This window comes from Colius striatus, chromosome 1 (assembly GCF_028858725.1).
Source record: "Colius striatus isolate bColStr4 chromosome 1, bColStr4.1.hap1, whole genome shotgun sequence".
Taxonomy (NCBI): domain Eukaryota; kingdom Metazoa; phylum Chordata; class Aves; order Coliiformes; family Coliidae; genus Colius; species Colius striatus.
In genome coordinates this window covers 31,707,192-31,724,207 of record NC_084759.1, presented here as the reverse complement: position 1 = coordinate 31,724,207, position 17,016 = coordinate 31,707,192, and the positions used below count along the sequence as shown (strand labels likewise).

Here is a 17,016-nt window from a genome sequence, read left to right as displayed (position 1 = left end):
ACACAAGACAACATGGCTTCAGATTCCTTAGTGATGAAGGGATGAAGTTAGGAGGGAAAGTAGGAACAGTCAAAGCGAATGAAGAACGGAAGAGTCCATTTAACAAAGACTCTTAAACCACCAGCTTTTCCACTTTCACTTTGAATCTAAGTCTGTGTGTAGAGCTCAGCACGTACATGTTCTGTCAGTTTGGCAAATACCTACCAGCTGGTCATGGATCCTCATAAACTGCTTTGCTTATGTGTTTATTTGGATAGATTCCTCAGCTTTTTTTGTCTGAATTTTGTAAACCCTTACTATGAGTTCATAATGATACCATTTTTTTCCTATTACTGATATTATAGTGGTGTCAATTTAATATGTATCAAGACCTTTTTATACTCTAGAGACCACAGCCCAAAAATCTATCCTCCCCAGAAATCTAGAGGAATTGTAGATTTTTTAAAAGCAGTAATTGCTGCAGGAGCTAAATGTCTGTGTATATGGATGAATGTACATGGATATGTTCATGAACACAAACACAAGACCATCAATGCAACCCTGTTATACTATGCAGCGTTAAACACTGTAACAGTAACTCAAATGATTTGTGAGGAATTATAATCTAATTGTAATAATTACTTTAATACTTCCACTAACATTTTTTCAACCTAAGATTTAGTAATTCAAGAAATAGTCTATAAATTAACAAATTACTTGTATCAAAATAGCACTGCTATTTCAAAGAGCATTAAGATATTTTACATTCAAACATTTCAGAGAACAAAAAATCTTATAATTAATAAACAGAAGTCAGACTCTACTGAAATCTCAAAAAAAAATCATAATTTAACCCGAATTCACAATTTTAAAGTTAAAATGTTTGTAGGAAGCAATGATGGATCCTAAGGACCTGTTTTCTAAGTTGTTATCCATCCAACATTTTCCTGAGAAAAATTACACCAGTGATATATTACTGTTATGCAGCAGAAACACGTTTTCCCCCCAGGAAATGGTCAAAATCAAAAATGTTGTAGCAGCATGAAGTGAAACTGTCCTGGAAGTACTGAATGTTGAATTTAGAATTTTATAATGAAGGCTAGGATGAACAGTGCATACTGAAGGTGTATTTTCTCACATAATAGAAAACAGACTCTCAAAGGGGGGTTTTTATCTATAAATACACAGAAATAACATCTGCCTGTGTACATCTGCAATCCTTACCCTCAGACTATCTGAACATCTTAATATGATGATTCCTTCAAAATGCAGTTTAATTCATAAGAATTAAACAAAAATGCATGAACATAATGGCATCTTTCTCTAAAACTTTCAAGTATAAAAAAATCAGTAGTGATGGACTCAAGTTTTCAATGAAATCTGACATACAGTACCTGTAAATGTTTTACAATATTCACAACTTCTCTAGTTGAATATGGGTAGTTAATAATTCCTTGGTCAGCTAAGTTCCTGAGTTCTCCAAAAGCAGCCACCAGTTTCTCAAGTATTGGCTCCGGAACATCAGGACCGTATTGTCTAAGCATAGCCATTTCAGACTGTGGTTTGGGATTATCAACAGCATGGCAACTAAAAATGTCCCCTAAAAAGAAAAAAAAGCATATATTTAAGTAATTTACAAAGAAATAGCATCACAGCAGCTCTTTTAAGTTTCATACAGCACCTTAAATGGAAAAGCAACAGTTCTGGATGTTGAATACCTGCTTGATAAAACAAAACAAGACAAAAACTATTTTGAAAAATGTGAAGCACAACCTTGCTATGAAGATCGAGGTTCCAGGAACATTGACATCTCTCCTATCATTTTAATGCAGGTGATCACAAGGGAAGGATTAACTCCAGGAAGAAAAGCGAGTCAAATTAATGCAGTAAATAAGAAAAACAAAAAAGTTTAAAGAAAAAGTAAAAAGGTTGAATGGGACCAATATGTGAACACCTTCAAAACACAGGGAAAATCTTGATATGCAGGAAATGCTCTAATGCAAACACAATTGAGAATCTAGATGAAATGCCTTTTCTCTCTGCCTGTCTTGAAGTGTGATAGGAAATTTGGCAAGATTTTCTTTCCACATATTTTCACTATATTGGCCTAAATCATGTTAATCTATAAAACTGAGTTTAATCATAGAGTCCTTCAACAGTCATAGAAAACTTTGCAGAAGCATGATCAAATCCTGGTGAAAACGTGACTTGGATTAAAAGCAGAAGAGCCCCTGTGCTTGAAAAACAAAATCAACGAAGAACCCAAAACCTCAATAGAGTCTCTGCTGTGTGGGCCAAATGCATCATGCTAGGATGATCAATTTTGTGGGAAATTATGTTAAGAAGAGGAAACAGGCTATACTACCGTATCTTGGGGCAACATAGCTGGGTGAAATTCAGAGCCAATGAGTCTCTGACATGAAATGGCCATTCACTGAGAACTACATCGGAAAACCAAAACACTATCATACAATATCGCATTGGGTTTGCATCTGTTTTATCAGTACATTATTATTTCTTGCAAAATAAGCACTATGGCAAAAACTAACACATAGAAATGCACAAGCTAAGGTACCTGTACATTAACAAGCTAACATAGATAACACAGCTAACATAGATAACACAGTCAGTGGAGTCTGGATGGCTATTCACTTAGTAGCTGCGGTGTAACACTGCCAAAGCCTTGCCAGAAGCACACTTCAACTAACACCAGATTCTACATGTCAATGAATTTTTCATCGCTTGCCCTTACACAATGTAAATTCTTGGTTTTGCTGTGAGATGAAGTTGTGGGGAATCTTAGCTGATACGTTCTTAGCTGGTGAACTGGACTTCAGGACCTATCAGGAGCTTTCTGAAATGATACTGCTGTTGATATGAAAACTATGATGCAGAATTTGGACAGTTTTACCTGAAACGAGGATTAATTTAATATTTGGTCAAATATATGTATTTTAATAAGATCTATCACATAATACCATGTTCATGAAGAGGCTAATGAAGATTAAGAAGCAAGTAGCATACCGCTAACACCAAAAAAGGCAGTTGCCTCAACTACTGTCCATTCATCAAGCTTCTACCTCTTGTACTGAAGTGGACAGCACCTGACATGTGACTTGTTTGATATGGGGAAAAAATGGTGAGTAATTATGTAAACCATTGTGTCAAGTATCAAGATGCTTAACAGTTCATGTTTTTGCTATATTTGTATGCAAATACATTCATTAACAAGGATTTATTGTAACTTTATTTGCCTGCTGTGTTTGCCCATATCCCTGAAACAAAAGAACTGTGACACAGATGACCCATAGAGCTGTTCACTTCAGGAAGAGTTCAGGCACTTTTGTTAAGGTATGTAAATTTACATGTTAATCTTCAAGTTGAATGTCATCTCCAGTGTCTTACCAGAAACAACGAAACACTATGTGTAAGGGTCCCTTCTCCTCATGAAATTAATAAATAAAGGGAGTTACTCTATTGATCAATTTTATTAAAGATCACCATTTAATATTAATCACTTACCTAATGTGCCAAAAAAGTCGTTACCTAAGAAAGGAAATCCAGGTCTATTTGCTAGAACTATCATTCTAAAATCAGGATGAATAACTATCACATTTTCTCTCCCCTCCACATGAGTATTAGCTGGAAAAGAAATAAAATTTATTAATTGCATATTTAAGCTTTTCAATGCTTAGTTAATTACATGGGCACAACTAGATGAGAAGAACTCTAAGAAAAATTCTTCTAATCTAATTATGGTGTTCTTAGAATTTGAAGAACAGTTATAAAAAAAGGCTTAGTAGTTTCTTACATTGACACTCAACTATGAGTGTTCTAGGTTTCATTTTAAAATATTATGATTTGTTTCATGAAAATTTAACCAAAGCATTTCATTTAAAAACCATAAAAATGCATCCACTCTTCTTGGAGTGGAGACTAGCTGTCTTTTTTATATTTAATTTAACTAAAACTCTGAAGCCAATGGTGAATAAAACATGTTTTTATATAGGTCTGACATTATCTGGTCTGGGAATACAGGACTGAAATTCCTCCTGGTTATTACAAAAATCTGTGAGAAGCCAGAGACACATGGGTTTCACAAATGTTAAGACTGTGTTTCTTCAAAACGAGTCGTTCCCTTGGAGAACGTTTTCCATGCAGTGACACATGGTGTTTGGGGAACCCCTTTACCTCCTTAAAAATCCCACAGTAATTATTGAGACTTGATAGCAAGATATTTTTAAAAAATATCCACCTATAGTTTATAAGGACTTCCAAAACTGAAATGTTGTGCCATGCTTTCAGCAAAATTCACAAGAATTTAAGAGAACCTTTGTGCCATTACTACTTCGCAAAAGTAGTAAAGAAAATTACAGTAAATTCTCTAATTGTTAACCTTGCATCATCAAGTACTTTTTTCCATTTGGACTCTTTTGGATCTCTACTTAGTAAGGTAATTCATAGAATCATAGAATGGTATGGTTGGAAGGGACCATTAGAGATCATCTAGTCCAATGTTACATTTTACTGTAAATTATTAAGACGCTGTCTATCTACTTACTGGCAACAATTCGCCTTCCATCTGACAAAACCATTTCCCCGCTTTCCACTAAAGTTTTTAATATACAGGTAACATTTGTTGGTGCTTTGTCTGCCTCATCAATTACCAAAATGTGTCCAAATTTCACTGCTTTTACCTAGAAAAGAAACAAAACATGACAACCACTTCCCACAAAATGCAAGAAACTATTGATTACTCAATCAGCAATAAGGACATCTTGGTGCATGGAGACAAGAACAGGACTCAGAACAGGGAAAAGCTATGATCGAACCATAGCAGGGAGAGAGGAGGTGGGTGTTTCTGTTTTTCCAGGGTAGGGATGGAAAGGGCTGTGATAGGGAGGGAGCTTGACTGGGAATGAATTGGAGTGCTGACAGAGAAATGCAAAAGCAGTTTGCATCTAGACTGTCAATATGGAGCTGAAAGAACCAAAGAATGGTTGCTACAGCTGTTCTGAGTCCAACTTAGGAGGTAGGTGCGAAAGAAGGAGAAAAATACCACTCTAACAGTTAGAATGTGTCAGGTTAATACCAAATTATTTTCCATACTAATTTTGTGAGTGCAGACTCCCGAGACTATCACCTTGTTTGCACTTTGGCACCACAAATAGGGTAAATATAACCAAACTAAAAACTAATTAAATGTTACCACACTCACTGTCTATGCCACAGAAGTAATAAAAACAAAAATAGTTTTCTTATTTGAAAAGCTACTACGTCTAAGTACTTGTTTTCACTTAAAAGCATTTCCAGATATACTATTCAAATATTACTACTGACCAGTGGTGAATCTTCATATATAATAAGACCATCTTTAACAGAAGGTTGCAGGGTAAGGCTTTGTACAGTGGTATCCCTGAAATGTGGAAAATCAGACAGTATTAATTAAAAATACACAGGAATTTTAGTTACAATAAAATGCAAAATAATAAATGAAAACTGAAGGCTCTCCTGAGCTGAGAACAATGCTGTGCCAGCGCAGTGGTCAATAATGAGTAACCCTATCTCTGCAAGGGTTTTCACAGAAGCTCTTAATTTCTCGTAAACCATGGAAATGAAAACACTGAAAACTGAATGTGTATCTTTTGCATCTAGGTACATAGTTACTGAAAGTTACTGCTAGTTACTACAACAGTAGTAACTACTGTTACTACTATTTCTAGCTAAATATGCTTAAAATATCATTTACATGACAAACAGGGGGATCTCCCCAGAACAATCAAATAAGAATTTCGAGCATTATACTCAAATCATTAAAGTTCTAGTTGCTCTTAAACACATATTACCACGGAAAAAAGACTTAAAATAATACTCTTATGGCATTAAAAAAAACCAGTTAATTTTACTTCTATCTAAACCATATCAGATGGAATAATTTATACTAGGACTTGCTCCATTCTATATCATGGACATTAAGCTCTCAGCTGGGACAAGGGCTTTAGTAGCATAATAATTTTTTCTGAAATTCTATTTGTGTTTGAATTGCTCAAGTTATTCTTTTCTTGTTAATTAAAATTTGTCAGAAGAATATTCCTTAATCTTCACTATTTTAATCTATTTCTACCACCACTAAATGTACATATTAAAAAACCCAAACAGTTGTGATTCAGAAAGGTCCAGCAGCAGATATCACCACACTGGATTTACCTATATAAATTATGTCCATAACCTATGGAAAACCTCTCCTGAAATACATCTCAAAAGCTTTGTAAAGACCTGTAAAATCAGCCCCATTTTACCTTGGGGTTTAGAGGGATCAATGAGCTAAAGAATAATTCGGATCTGAGTGATGGCAGAAGGTCCCTGTAACTCGCCTGGTTTCATGGGCAATAAGTTATGCCATTCAATCTTAGGGCATGTAGGCTATGCCATCCTTTCTCCTGTATTTCAAAAAATGGATTAGTCTGTGTGAACAGAAAAAAGGGCTATTCACATGACAAAACCCAGCAGGAGAGCCTCACTTACACGGCTTGAGATCCACACACTGGTCAATATGTAAAGTTGGTAATCTTTGCATTGCATGTGAAACTTGATGCAACAAAAATCTCTTACTTTTCACAGCCATGTCACATAACAAAACTGTTTGTTTAAGCTAAGCTGGCTCACTGTTACAAATATCCACTTTAGTTCTTTCTTCAATTCTGTAACACCTTGTAAAAAACCAACAATATTCTGATAAGCTCCATGGGTACAGGAAATCAAACACAGTACTGTTTGCAGCAAACTATTAAATGGCTAGTTTCCAATTGCAGTTTTAAACTGACAGCATAACATTCACATTTCCTTTATTTGAAACCGCTGTCAGCAGGACTTCTGTCCCTAATAACTAATAATTTCTTGTTTAGCTTTAAAGTCATGATTGATTTATCCAGTGTTTCCCATGCACAGGAATAAAGCATAAGGCGTGAAGAGAGATTTTTAATGTTTAGCTACTTCATCTGAACTTGAATCCAGGAGGGGAAAGGCTACAAAGCTGGGATCACCTTCACTTCATTTAACCCCATCAAATGCAACCAGCCACATGCAGCAACACTTCCTAAAATAGTTATATTCATATTGCATTCACTTGTGACATACAATGTTTTAAACCACTAAAATAAGCAGCAGCATTAATCTATTATCTTAGAACACCTACCACAGACAGAAAAACAAAGCTTCTATTGTCATCCTGCTTGTTTACTCATTTCTACACTGCACAGAGAAGTCAGTTATGGATCCTCAAAATAACAATAAACCAAAGACCTTTTTTTCTTGAACAGAGATTATTCAGGGACTAAATTCTCAGCCTGTAAGTATCAGCCTACCTCTATTACCAGTTTTCATTCTGGTTCAGGCTTATGCAGTCAGAGATATGGAAAAATTTTAAAACGTGTAAACCAAACCCTAGACTACATGAAGGCACAGTCACAGGCTACTAATTAGAAATAATTAATTAGAAAATGTTCTGAGGAGTTAAATTCAAGGTGAAAATAGGAAGGATTTGTCCAGTCTGCACTGATCTCCTTATAGTAATAGGAAGGTGAGAAAATGGGCAGATCTAAGGAAAACATGGGCCAGTAACAGGGTAAAGGAAGATGAAGCATTACAGGGGGCTTTACAGCTCATAAAATTGCACTTGGCACCTATGCATGAAAAAAATAAAGTGAACAGAACATGACAGGAAAAGGAAGATCTCCAATGGTGGCATGGGTGGGCACAGGTGGCAATGGAAGAAAAGACACAAATGGTGCTTTACTGTAACACAAAACAGTATATTTTACTTTTGGTATGCTAGTTAATCCTCTGGTTCTACAGAGATTACTTACAATCCCTGATACAGAATACTAACTCATGCTCAGTATCACCAGCAGCACACATGGATCCTTAGGATGATCTCATTCTTCAGGCAAGGCAGAAATGACCATTATGTTGAGGGGAAATAAACACTCAAAGGGTTTAGAGTTTACTTAAGCACTATTATAAAAGTTGCAAAAAGACAAAATTGTAGATGACATCAAAAGGAAAGAACAGCTAACATCCTAAGTCATAGAATCATAGAATGATAGGGGTTGGAAGGGACCTATAGAGATCATCTAGTACAACCCCCCTGCAGAAGCAGGTCAAGCTAGATCTTCTAACTGCTTTTCTTATTTTATCTATGGTTCCCTCCTTCCTTCTACATTGTTGTTATTTAGCCCTAATATTCTAATGAAATATTTCAGGGGTTTTGCAATGTATTAAAAAAGCTAAATATACAGCCAAATACAAATTCCATTGTTTCATGGAGTAAGTGAATGTAAAACTCCTGTACTTGCTTAGGCTATTACATTCAGCCATGTACAGAACAATGATTTTGCCAGGGTTAGTACTGATAAATGTTATTTTCATTTCAGAAGCATAGGCTATATAATTAGATGTCATTAATTTCTGTTCTTCAGAAACCTAACATGACCTAAAGGTGGTAAAGAATGACTGAAAATAATTTGCCTTCTCAGGGTTTCTTCTATTCTTAAATTTCCAGTATACAATGAATTACGTAAAGACACTGAAATATAGACTAATAAAAATATGCTAAGTCTGAGATATTTCTGACTAATACAATATGCAGATTTTCCTAAAGGTAGGATATGTCTGGCACTGAAAACATTACGCTGTAGAATTTCACTCCCACAGGAAAAGGAACTAAGAGCTGTAACTCACGTTCACTTATTAATAATAGCATTTTAATATTCACTAGGCTCTAACAAAGATATGAATATCAAAACCTAATTTCATTATATTTGGCACCCAAGATGAAAATAGTTCTTACACAAAGAAGCAAGACTGTGGGAATGTAGAAGCAAGTGCGAAAAGCTGTCTGACATACTGTCATCCTACTCAACTGAAATGATTTATCTTCTGAATGTAAAAGAAAGCCATCAAAAGCTCACTAATGTCTTTCGGAAGCATGTATTTTTATTTTTATCAAGCAATCCATCTTCACAAGTTCTCCATACAGGACAAAAAGAAGAAAGAAAAAGAAAAGATCTGCTACTGAAACTCACCAAGTCTTCTGACAGTACCACTCAGTTCACAGTAGGACTTCTGAGAATTCTTTTGATGTTTTTTTGTTTACTAGTTCACGGCACTGCCTTTAATTTATTTTTTGCTATGTGTGCATTACTTACTCTTAAGGCAGATTTTTCTGAGGACTACAGACTTATTCAAACATACTACTCTGTGACAGTTACTACTTCTCTGACAGCATTGCCTTCTTTCTGGGGAAGAACTATGGCACGCAGCAGGAGAAATGTCCATCAGCTACAGAGACTCTTTGGTCCATTCTACTCCTGTCAATCTTCAAGATTTTCCCAAACTCTATTAAGTAACTGAATTTTTAAAATTACTCCAAAAAGAGAGGAGATGAACTGCTCCTGATAGCTACTTTATTGTTTGGAATAAAATTCTCCTCTACACAAATCTAATCAATGAGTTCAGCATTTCTTCTTCCATTCATGGGAGGCAGAAACATTCTCCCAGGCTCTTTTCAAATGAAAATTCTGAGTTGTTTAGAAGAGCTGAACACCTTTATCGATAGACCTTGAAACAGGCTGGATGGCAGGTAAAGATGGAAAGAAAGCAAATCACTAAGCATTCTAGATATCCTACGGTAAGATACAGGAGATGAAACCAGCCAGGAGGAAAAATTAAGAAAAAAAGAATAATGTTCCTCTTCTGAAATTTGTGTTAGTTCATTTGTAGAGCTACCTGTCTGAAACACGTTTCTTTAGAGAGATTAAATAAATCCATTAAATTCTTATTAAAAACATTAATACTGCCTATATGACATATCTACAAATAGTAATTTTATGTTTTGACACCTTTCCTCCCCAGAACATTGAAATGTAAAACAAAACAGAACTTGATTCATTGTATAATCTACTCATTATCATCTGTTCAGATTTGGCCTTCTTCTTGTTCTCCAAATAGAACTTTATAGTACTTGAAAGGAAAAATAAAAGACACAGACTATATGCTCTAATAATTGTTCTTCATTTCTGCAAGATATCTTTTATCTAATATCTGTGTACATAGATATGTACATCTCCTCAATTACATTTCAAGCAGATGTGAATACATCCGTCTGCTGTGACCTAATTTTAAGAATATTTGAAAAATAATTAGGGCAAGGGCCGTTGAAGCTGTTAATTAGTTAGATAATCCACTCAGGGATTACCCTGATGAAGAGTAGGTGATCTGAACAGAGATTTGACCACTAGTTTAGGAAATTGTGAAATATCTGAAAAGCCAACCAGTTTTCTCATTTCTCTATCAAAACGACACTGTGAAGCCTTTTTGACTTATCTGTATGCACTAATAATTAAGTCCTCTTTTTTTTTTTTTTTCCTGCTAGGCCATTATAGCTACTCAGCAGGACATGTATTTGTTTAAAATCCAAGAAATTATTTGGAGTACAAAGGTGCTCATTACTCAGTAGGACTGTGGGTAGCAGAACAAAGGCCAAAGGGAATTACATGTTTAATTCAGGTTATATGCTTAAATCAATTTACAGAATTACTTATATGTGATCCATCTTTCAAAACTAGATGCATAATTTGCTATAACAACATTAGAAATTAACTTATTCTAATTGTAAAATCCAGAAAGGAAGAAATACAACACCCTACAGCTCCCCTTATTGTGTATAAGAACACATTTTACTGAGTAAACAGTGAGAAATAGTTACTTCAGCTCTAGAGAAAAATGAAACAACAGGGTCTTCTAACCTAAGCTATTTCTCCATAATAGCCACACAGCAGGATAGTCAAGCTGGTTTCATTTCCTACAAAAAGACAGATGAAGTAGCTCTCTAACACCTGAAATTTGACAATAGCAGAGCTAATCAGCCTGTTCATGAAAAGCTAACATTGGAAATGGAGCTCATTAGCTTGCATGAAGTCTTGGAAGCTTTGTGTTGTAACTCCGTATTGATTAAAAATGTATTCAAGAAAATGGGAAAAAGCAACAAGTACAAAAAACCATAAAGATACTTATTATATTCTAGCTAATACGCTCAGTGCTTCACAACATAAATCTTCACAACAAAAATATGTCATCTTATTACTTACTTCCACACCTGAGCTGCATAAAGGACACACTATAAGGTTACAATACAATGTTAAGAGAAAATATTCTAGATATACACATTCATGCCTCAAACTCATCAGGAAAATCACTTAACCTTTTTTTTAATGTCTGCCAACATATAAATACATGATACACACACATCTTCACTGCATTTGATGGATACCTCTGATCAATCAGTGCAGTTTAAGAGCATTTGCTTCAACAACAGTTCACTTTAGGAGATAGCTTTTCTGGTTGTTCATTTTTAAAAACACACCTGCAGAGCTATAACAACATTTTAATTGTTTTATATAGTCCCATATTCTTTCAAGAGAAGGTAACAAACACAATTCTGAGAACAAGTACACTGTAATTCTTTGCTGTTCAACTGTGTCTTTGGAAATGAAGTCATTCCTTCTGAAACCACTTTTTAAATTAGAGTGAAAAAAATCTGAAGTCAATAAAGCTGAAAGGGTAGTTTTAAATGATCTCAATAGGGGAAACAAGTAATTAGATTTTATATTGATTATGTGTGCTGAAAAAGAGGGAAAGAAAATTAACATTTAAAGATTAATGGACAGTTTATAGTAAGTATTGCTTGTAGGGAGACCATAAGCTTGCTTTCCTACCCCAAATCTCTCCATTAATTTGATTGTTAAAGATCACAGTAAAATTACATTTATTTTTAAAAGGATAACATATGTAAACTGAGTTAATTTTTGGAAGAAAAGATCATCAGATTACCGTAATTTATTAGTGAACTAGAAAAGGCAGAGCATAAAATGTAGTAGACTTCTGTAAATGAACCCTGTATCAAACTTTCCAACCATCAGTCAATAGAACAAACACAGTAATTTCGACAGGAAGATGCAATAGCATAGGTAAATTCTTTGAAAGGAAATGTAACATTAGGAAAAACAGAATAAGATAATGTAATATCTTCTAAAGTAATAGTAAGATTATCAGATAACAAATAGAATTCCTGTAACATAGTCTTCTGTTCACAGTGGTGAAACATCAAATTTACAACAAAGACAAACTGCTTTAGAATATATGTTAATGCCTACTAGAAAAGTGGAAAACAAGCTATCTCAACTTGTAAGAAAAGGTATTATATGGAGAACTAAGACTTAATATGGGCAATTTAAGGGTGCAAACCTTTTTATCTAAAACCTAAAGAAGAAAACTTCCTACATTCTTTATTAATGAAAAGGTATCAGACCATATTTATAAGCAATTTGAACTTGTTCAACCTTATAGAGAAAAAGCTAAAAACCTCTATCTCTTTTTGTCATATTACCTTGTAAAGATTCACATTCCTTTTTTTAATAATAAACTAATTGCCTAGAAAATTATTTTCTTCATACGCAAAGGTGGAACAATTGAACAGAACAAATTGTTTCATATCTCTGCAGAATCACTGAGGCTCCAAGAAGCAGAAAATCCATTCAGAAGGCACCAATAAATTATTGGTACATATTACACTACAGTCTACTCATCAAAAACTTGTACTTCTGTAAGTGACAGCAGTGTTCTTAGACAGTTAGGTAACTGCAGATCTACACACTAAGGACATCAGAGTCGAGGTTGAACAGTATTACTTCAGTAGCTGCATCTGTAGTTGCTCAGGGGGAGATCTGGTTCTCCCATCAGCTGACAGTAATCAAGTTCCCATCATAATGGAAAGGATTATTTTCATTCCTGAACACTTTGAACTGTGTAGAGGAATGTCTGTGACAGACATTCTGCAGGGGAGATGGTGGGCTGCAATTTTTTTGCATCCCCTACTGCTGATATATGGCTGAGACAGCATGATGCCAGAAAATATCTCAGAGAAATTTCTGTTTTGCAATTGCTCATTACTTATACTCACAAAATATCAATAAATGTATGTTCTAGCTGTTATCAAACTTAATCTCATTACATAAAGTGTTCTTACTTTTCTCGTTCTGAAAACAATGATGAATCTGAAGCTGTTCCTTAATTTCCTCAATTTTAACTACATCTCTATACTGACATAATTTTGGTGTCAGCTGTGGACAGTGCAAATGGACTCTCCACCTGGAACAGCTACTGATGGATTATCTAATTTTATAAAGATAAACTAATTTAAAACTTTCTTTTTTCTATTGAACAATTTTGATTTAGCAAGACATGTTACTACAACATACCTGGGTCATTCAGTTGCTACCTTGCCGGAATTGTTGGTAAATCATAGAATGGTAGGGGTTGGAAGGGACCTCCAGAGATCATCCAGTCCAACCCCTCTACAGAAGCAGGTCACCTAGATCAGGCCACACAGGAATGTGACAAGGCAGGTCTTAGAATCATAGAATTATGGAGTGGTTGAAGTTGGAAGGGCTCTGTGGAGGTCATCTGGTCCAACCCCTCTGCTCCAGCAGGGCTACCTAAAGCCAAAGTACCCAGGACTGTGTGCAGATAGCTTTTGAGTGTAACATCTACCAAACTTTAAAGAAAAGGTATTGACACAGAAAAATTTAAATGGTGCCTTCCTGAACCAAGGAAATGTGCTGCTGGCAACACTGATGGTCTTTCCACAGTTATTTTTTAAAGGCACTACCAAGACAGAGAAGACTTTGTTTGCACTTAGGAGCACAAGTCCTGATGGGAGATAATAATTTCATGGGGTTCCTGTTGACAGTTCCTCTTTTTGGCTACATGACTTAAAGTCAGTCCAACCCCAGCAGAGCAGAGGTGGCAGCTTTCACAGGTCTTGACACTAAGTGTTCTTTACAGTAGTTTTCCAACTTTTCCAGTTTTCACAATTAAGATTCCAGATGAGAATAAACTACATGTAAATATTTTTCTTTTTCTTTAAGCTCATGTACTAAAAATTAGAAGTGTATTTTAATTAAAGCTGAGATCAGATAACACCATTTGAGTCCAAAAACTTGATGTATATATTAAACCAAATGCCTTTGGCATGTAAGACCTAGCAACTCATTCATACTACCAGAAACTGCTATAAAAAGTCAGTCACTGAATTTTACATTTTCCTAGTTAGAACCTAAGTTTTAGAAAATATTCTATTAGGAATTAAAAAAAGGAAAAAAAAGGAGTCATAAATTAAGTTTGCATTGGAAACAAAAACATAAATACTGTAGCTCTGTAATATAGGCTACACAAAAACAGTAACTTTGAGGATGAGAAATCATTGACACAAAAATTTTAAAAGCAGCTTGACTGTATGACTTCATTGCAAATAGATACAAACCTAAACATTAAAATGACAGGTAAAGGACATTTTACTCCAGTAAACCCATTCTTTGTGTGCAATTAGTTACAAATTTGATGACAAGAGAAGTAAAATTAATATTTTTTTTCCTTTAATCAAATCAAAGGATCAACAGTCTAAAGTCCATGGTACTTTCTTCTGACAAATTTATGCAGGACAGTTGGAAGCTTACATTTTTTATATTTATTACTCAATGCTAAGAAGGATTTTGCAAGTCTTAGGAGGGCACATGTTCTTGCTCTTGCTTGTAAATATTTTTTCTTCTCTTTGTGGAATCTTCTTGGTCCAAGAGACTTTGTAATTTAAAGCAAGATGTTATCAATTTTCATAAATATATTTTTCTTGATTCATTGAAATTTGTTTTACAGATCCACAATTTAGTCTAGCAGTTTTAACTTCAGACTTTTGTGTAGGACTACTAGCAATTTCTTTCCATGTTACTCACATGACAGATGGCAAAACTAGTTACAGCATGATGAGGTTTTCCAGGTTTCATACATTTACGAGCAACACAAATACTTGACTCCATGCTACATTTATCTGGAGGACATCAAAGTTTCTATGAAAGTCAGATGGTATGTGTTTAATTTCTACACAGATCTTCCATTGGCCTGTGAGTGCAGAGGTCTCACCGAATTTCACCTTTCTAATAGCATGATAAACGCTTGCTCAAGGTTGAAAACTGTAAAATCTTAACATTTAATATTTGGCAAGGTAACAATATTGTTTGTTTTGTAATGTGTGGCTGGTGTCTTGGGTGCATAAAATGGAGACGATCATCCCAGAGTGATAAACAAAATTTAGGACTTCTCTGCTGGAACTTAACTCCTATAAGAAAGGAGTGATTGGGAAATCCTGGCAGATTAAAGTTGTCCCTTAACACAGATAAGCAGTAAGATGCTTCATACAGAGATGCTGTGCAGAGCCTATGCCAAGTTACAAGTTTCAGAAAGAGCCCTGTAAACCCACAATTAATGAAATGAAACAGTTTGTCAGCTCCTGATTAGCACCTAATACTAGGAAATATAAAAGAAGCTAACTTTAAAAATAATTTATGAGCAAACATTTTTTCTTAAATTCTTTCATCATTAAATCTAATCACAGCTTCCTTCCAGTTAAGATTTTTGTGGTTTTGGTTCAAAAAATATTTACAAGACTAAGTAGTTTCAAGACAATAAAACTTCTAAATGAGGTGCTGTAAGAAAGGTTAAGAAAAAGGATTTATAAGCTCCTTAAGCAATTGAAACTTTAAGGTCAGGCTGACCATTCACATGTGAAATAGTGGTACAGCAAGTAAATACAGATGTCCAAGGAAAAGCAGTGTTTTTTCTGCCTTCTGTTTTCTCTCATCATCTTGAAGTATAAGACAAAAAATGGGACTTTAAAATTACACCTGGAAACAGCTCATTGCCTCTAAGGCAAATATTCCCTGCTTGAATATAATTGAACGTACAGAGCATCAGAACAGTAGAACTCCTTACACTGTTTCATCGAGACAGTAAAAAAACCCAACCACAAAATGAAACAAAAAAATCCAACCAAAAGCCAAATTAGCAAAAAAATCAAAAACCATAAAAACCCCCACCTTAACCAAATAATCAACAAACAAAATCAAAACAGATTGATTGGCATTTTTAGTTCTTTTATGTTGTTTGTTGGCAAAAGGGGTGACATATTCGTCTATAAAAGACACCTATACCAATTACATACCAATTACATTGCATAACAAACTGTACTATACTACATCACAGTATATTTCCCCCTTGTTTACCCCTCAAGCTACTGAAAACAAACATATATTCATCAAATTGGCTCTTAAATACCACTAAAAACCCTGCTTTTGAAAAAATTACAATTAGACTAATAAATCTGAATGCCTCTGACATTCAGTCTAGTTATTTTTGTCTGTTACTTATTCATGACTTTTATTTATTACATAACACTACATTTTAGTAAAGATCATTATGCTATTAATTTTAAAGCTCTTTTCTAGCAGTTTCTTCTCTGGCCATGTCTAACGACAGCCACAGAGAAAGATATTTAATATCTAGGAATACACCTCTCTCTTCCAGAAGAGATAGTATTCACTTGCAACACCCATTCCCGATTTCACATTTCTATACATATACACATATTTCTTGTTTTATAGCTGTTTCAAATCATGGTCAATATGGGCAAATTCAGTAACTCATGACCTCATCGTCAGCCATTTTCTGTCAGATTCACTACTTCACTAGAAACTCGGAGCCTCAGGATATGCAGCTGTCAAATGCCCACTCATTTCCAGAGAGACCAGCTGAAGTGGAACTAGAGAGACTGTAACCCAAATTCCAAGGATAAATGAGGTACCATCTGTCAGACATACTTCTGAAAGGGCAGAGAATGTCCACCTTAATCTGACAATGAGCCATCTCCATATTTTTCGTAAAGAAATCATCAACATTATTCCCTTTTCTTGCAAGGTAATAAACTAAAATGTTTGCTTTTATTGTTCAATTTCTTGAGAGCTGTAATTCAAGTATATGAATATCATTAAAAGTATTATATTTATAAATATTTTCCTGTTGGCATGTTTAACCATATTGATGGTAGTTAGTTAGGAAAACTGCAGGAACATCCAGGGCTATCAAATATGA

General features: G+C 34.8%; 1 protein-coding gene across 2 annotated transcripts in view; it reads right to left on the bottom strand.

The window, feature by feature from the left end:
* Window positions 1–17,016, bottom strand: part of VWA8 (von Willebrand factor A domain containing 8) — a 182,687-nt gene that overhangs the window by 83,483 nt on the left and 82,188 nt on the right. For both annotated transcript variants that reach the window (XM_061995180.1, XM_061995190.1), the window contains exons 22-25: window positions 5,320–5,395; window positions 4,541–4,676; window positions 3,502–3,621; window positions 1,374–1,579 (exon numbers count right to left, since the gene is read on the bottom strand). In XM_061995180.1, the coding sequence (XP_061851164.1) occupies window positions 1,374–1,579; window positions 3,502–3,621; window positions 4,541–4,676; window positions 5,320–5,395 (538 nt within the window). The remainder of the gene's footprint in view (window positions 1–1,373; window positions 1,580–3,501; window positions 3,622–4,540; window positions 4,677–5,319; window positions 5,396–17,016) is intronic.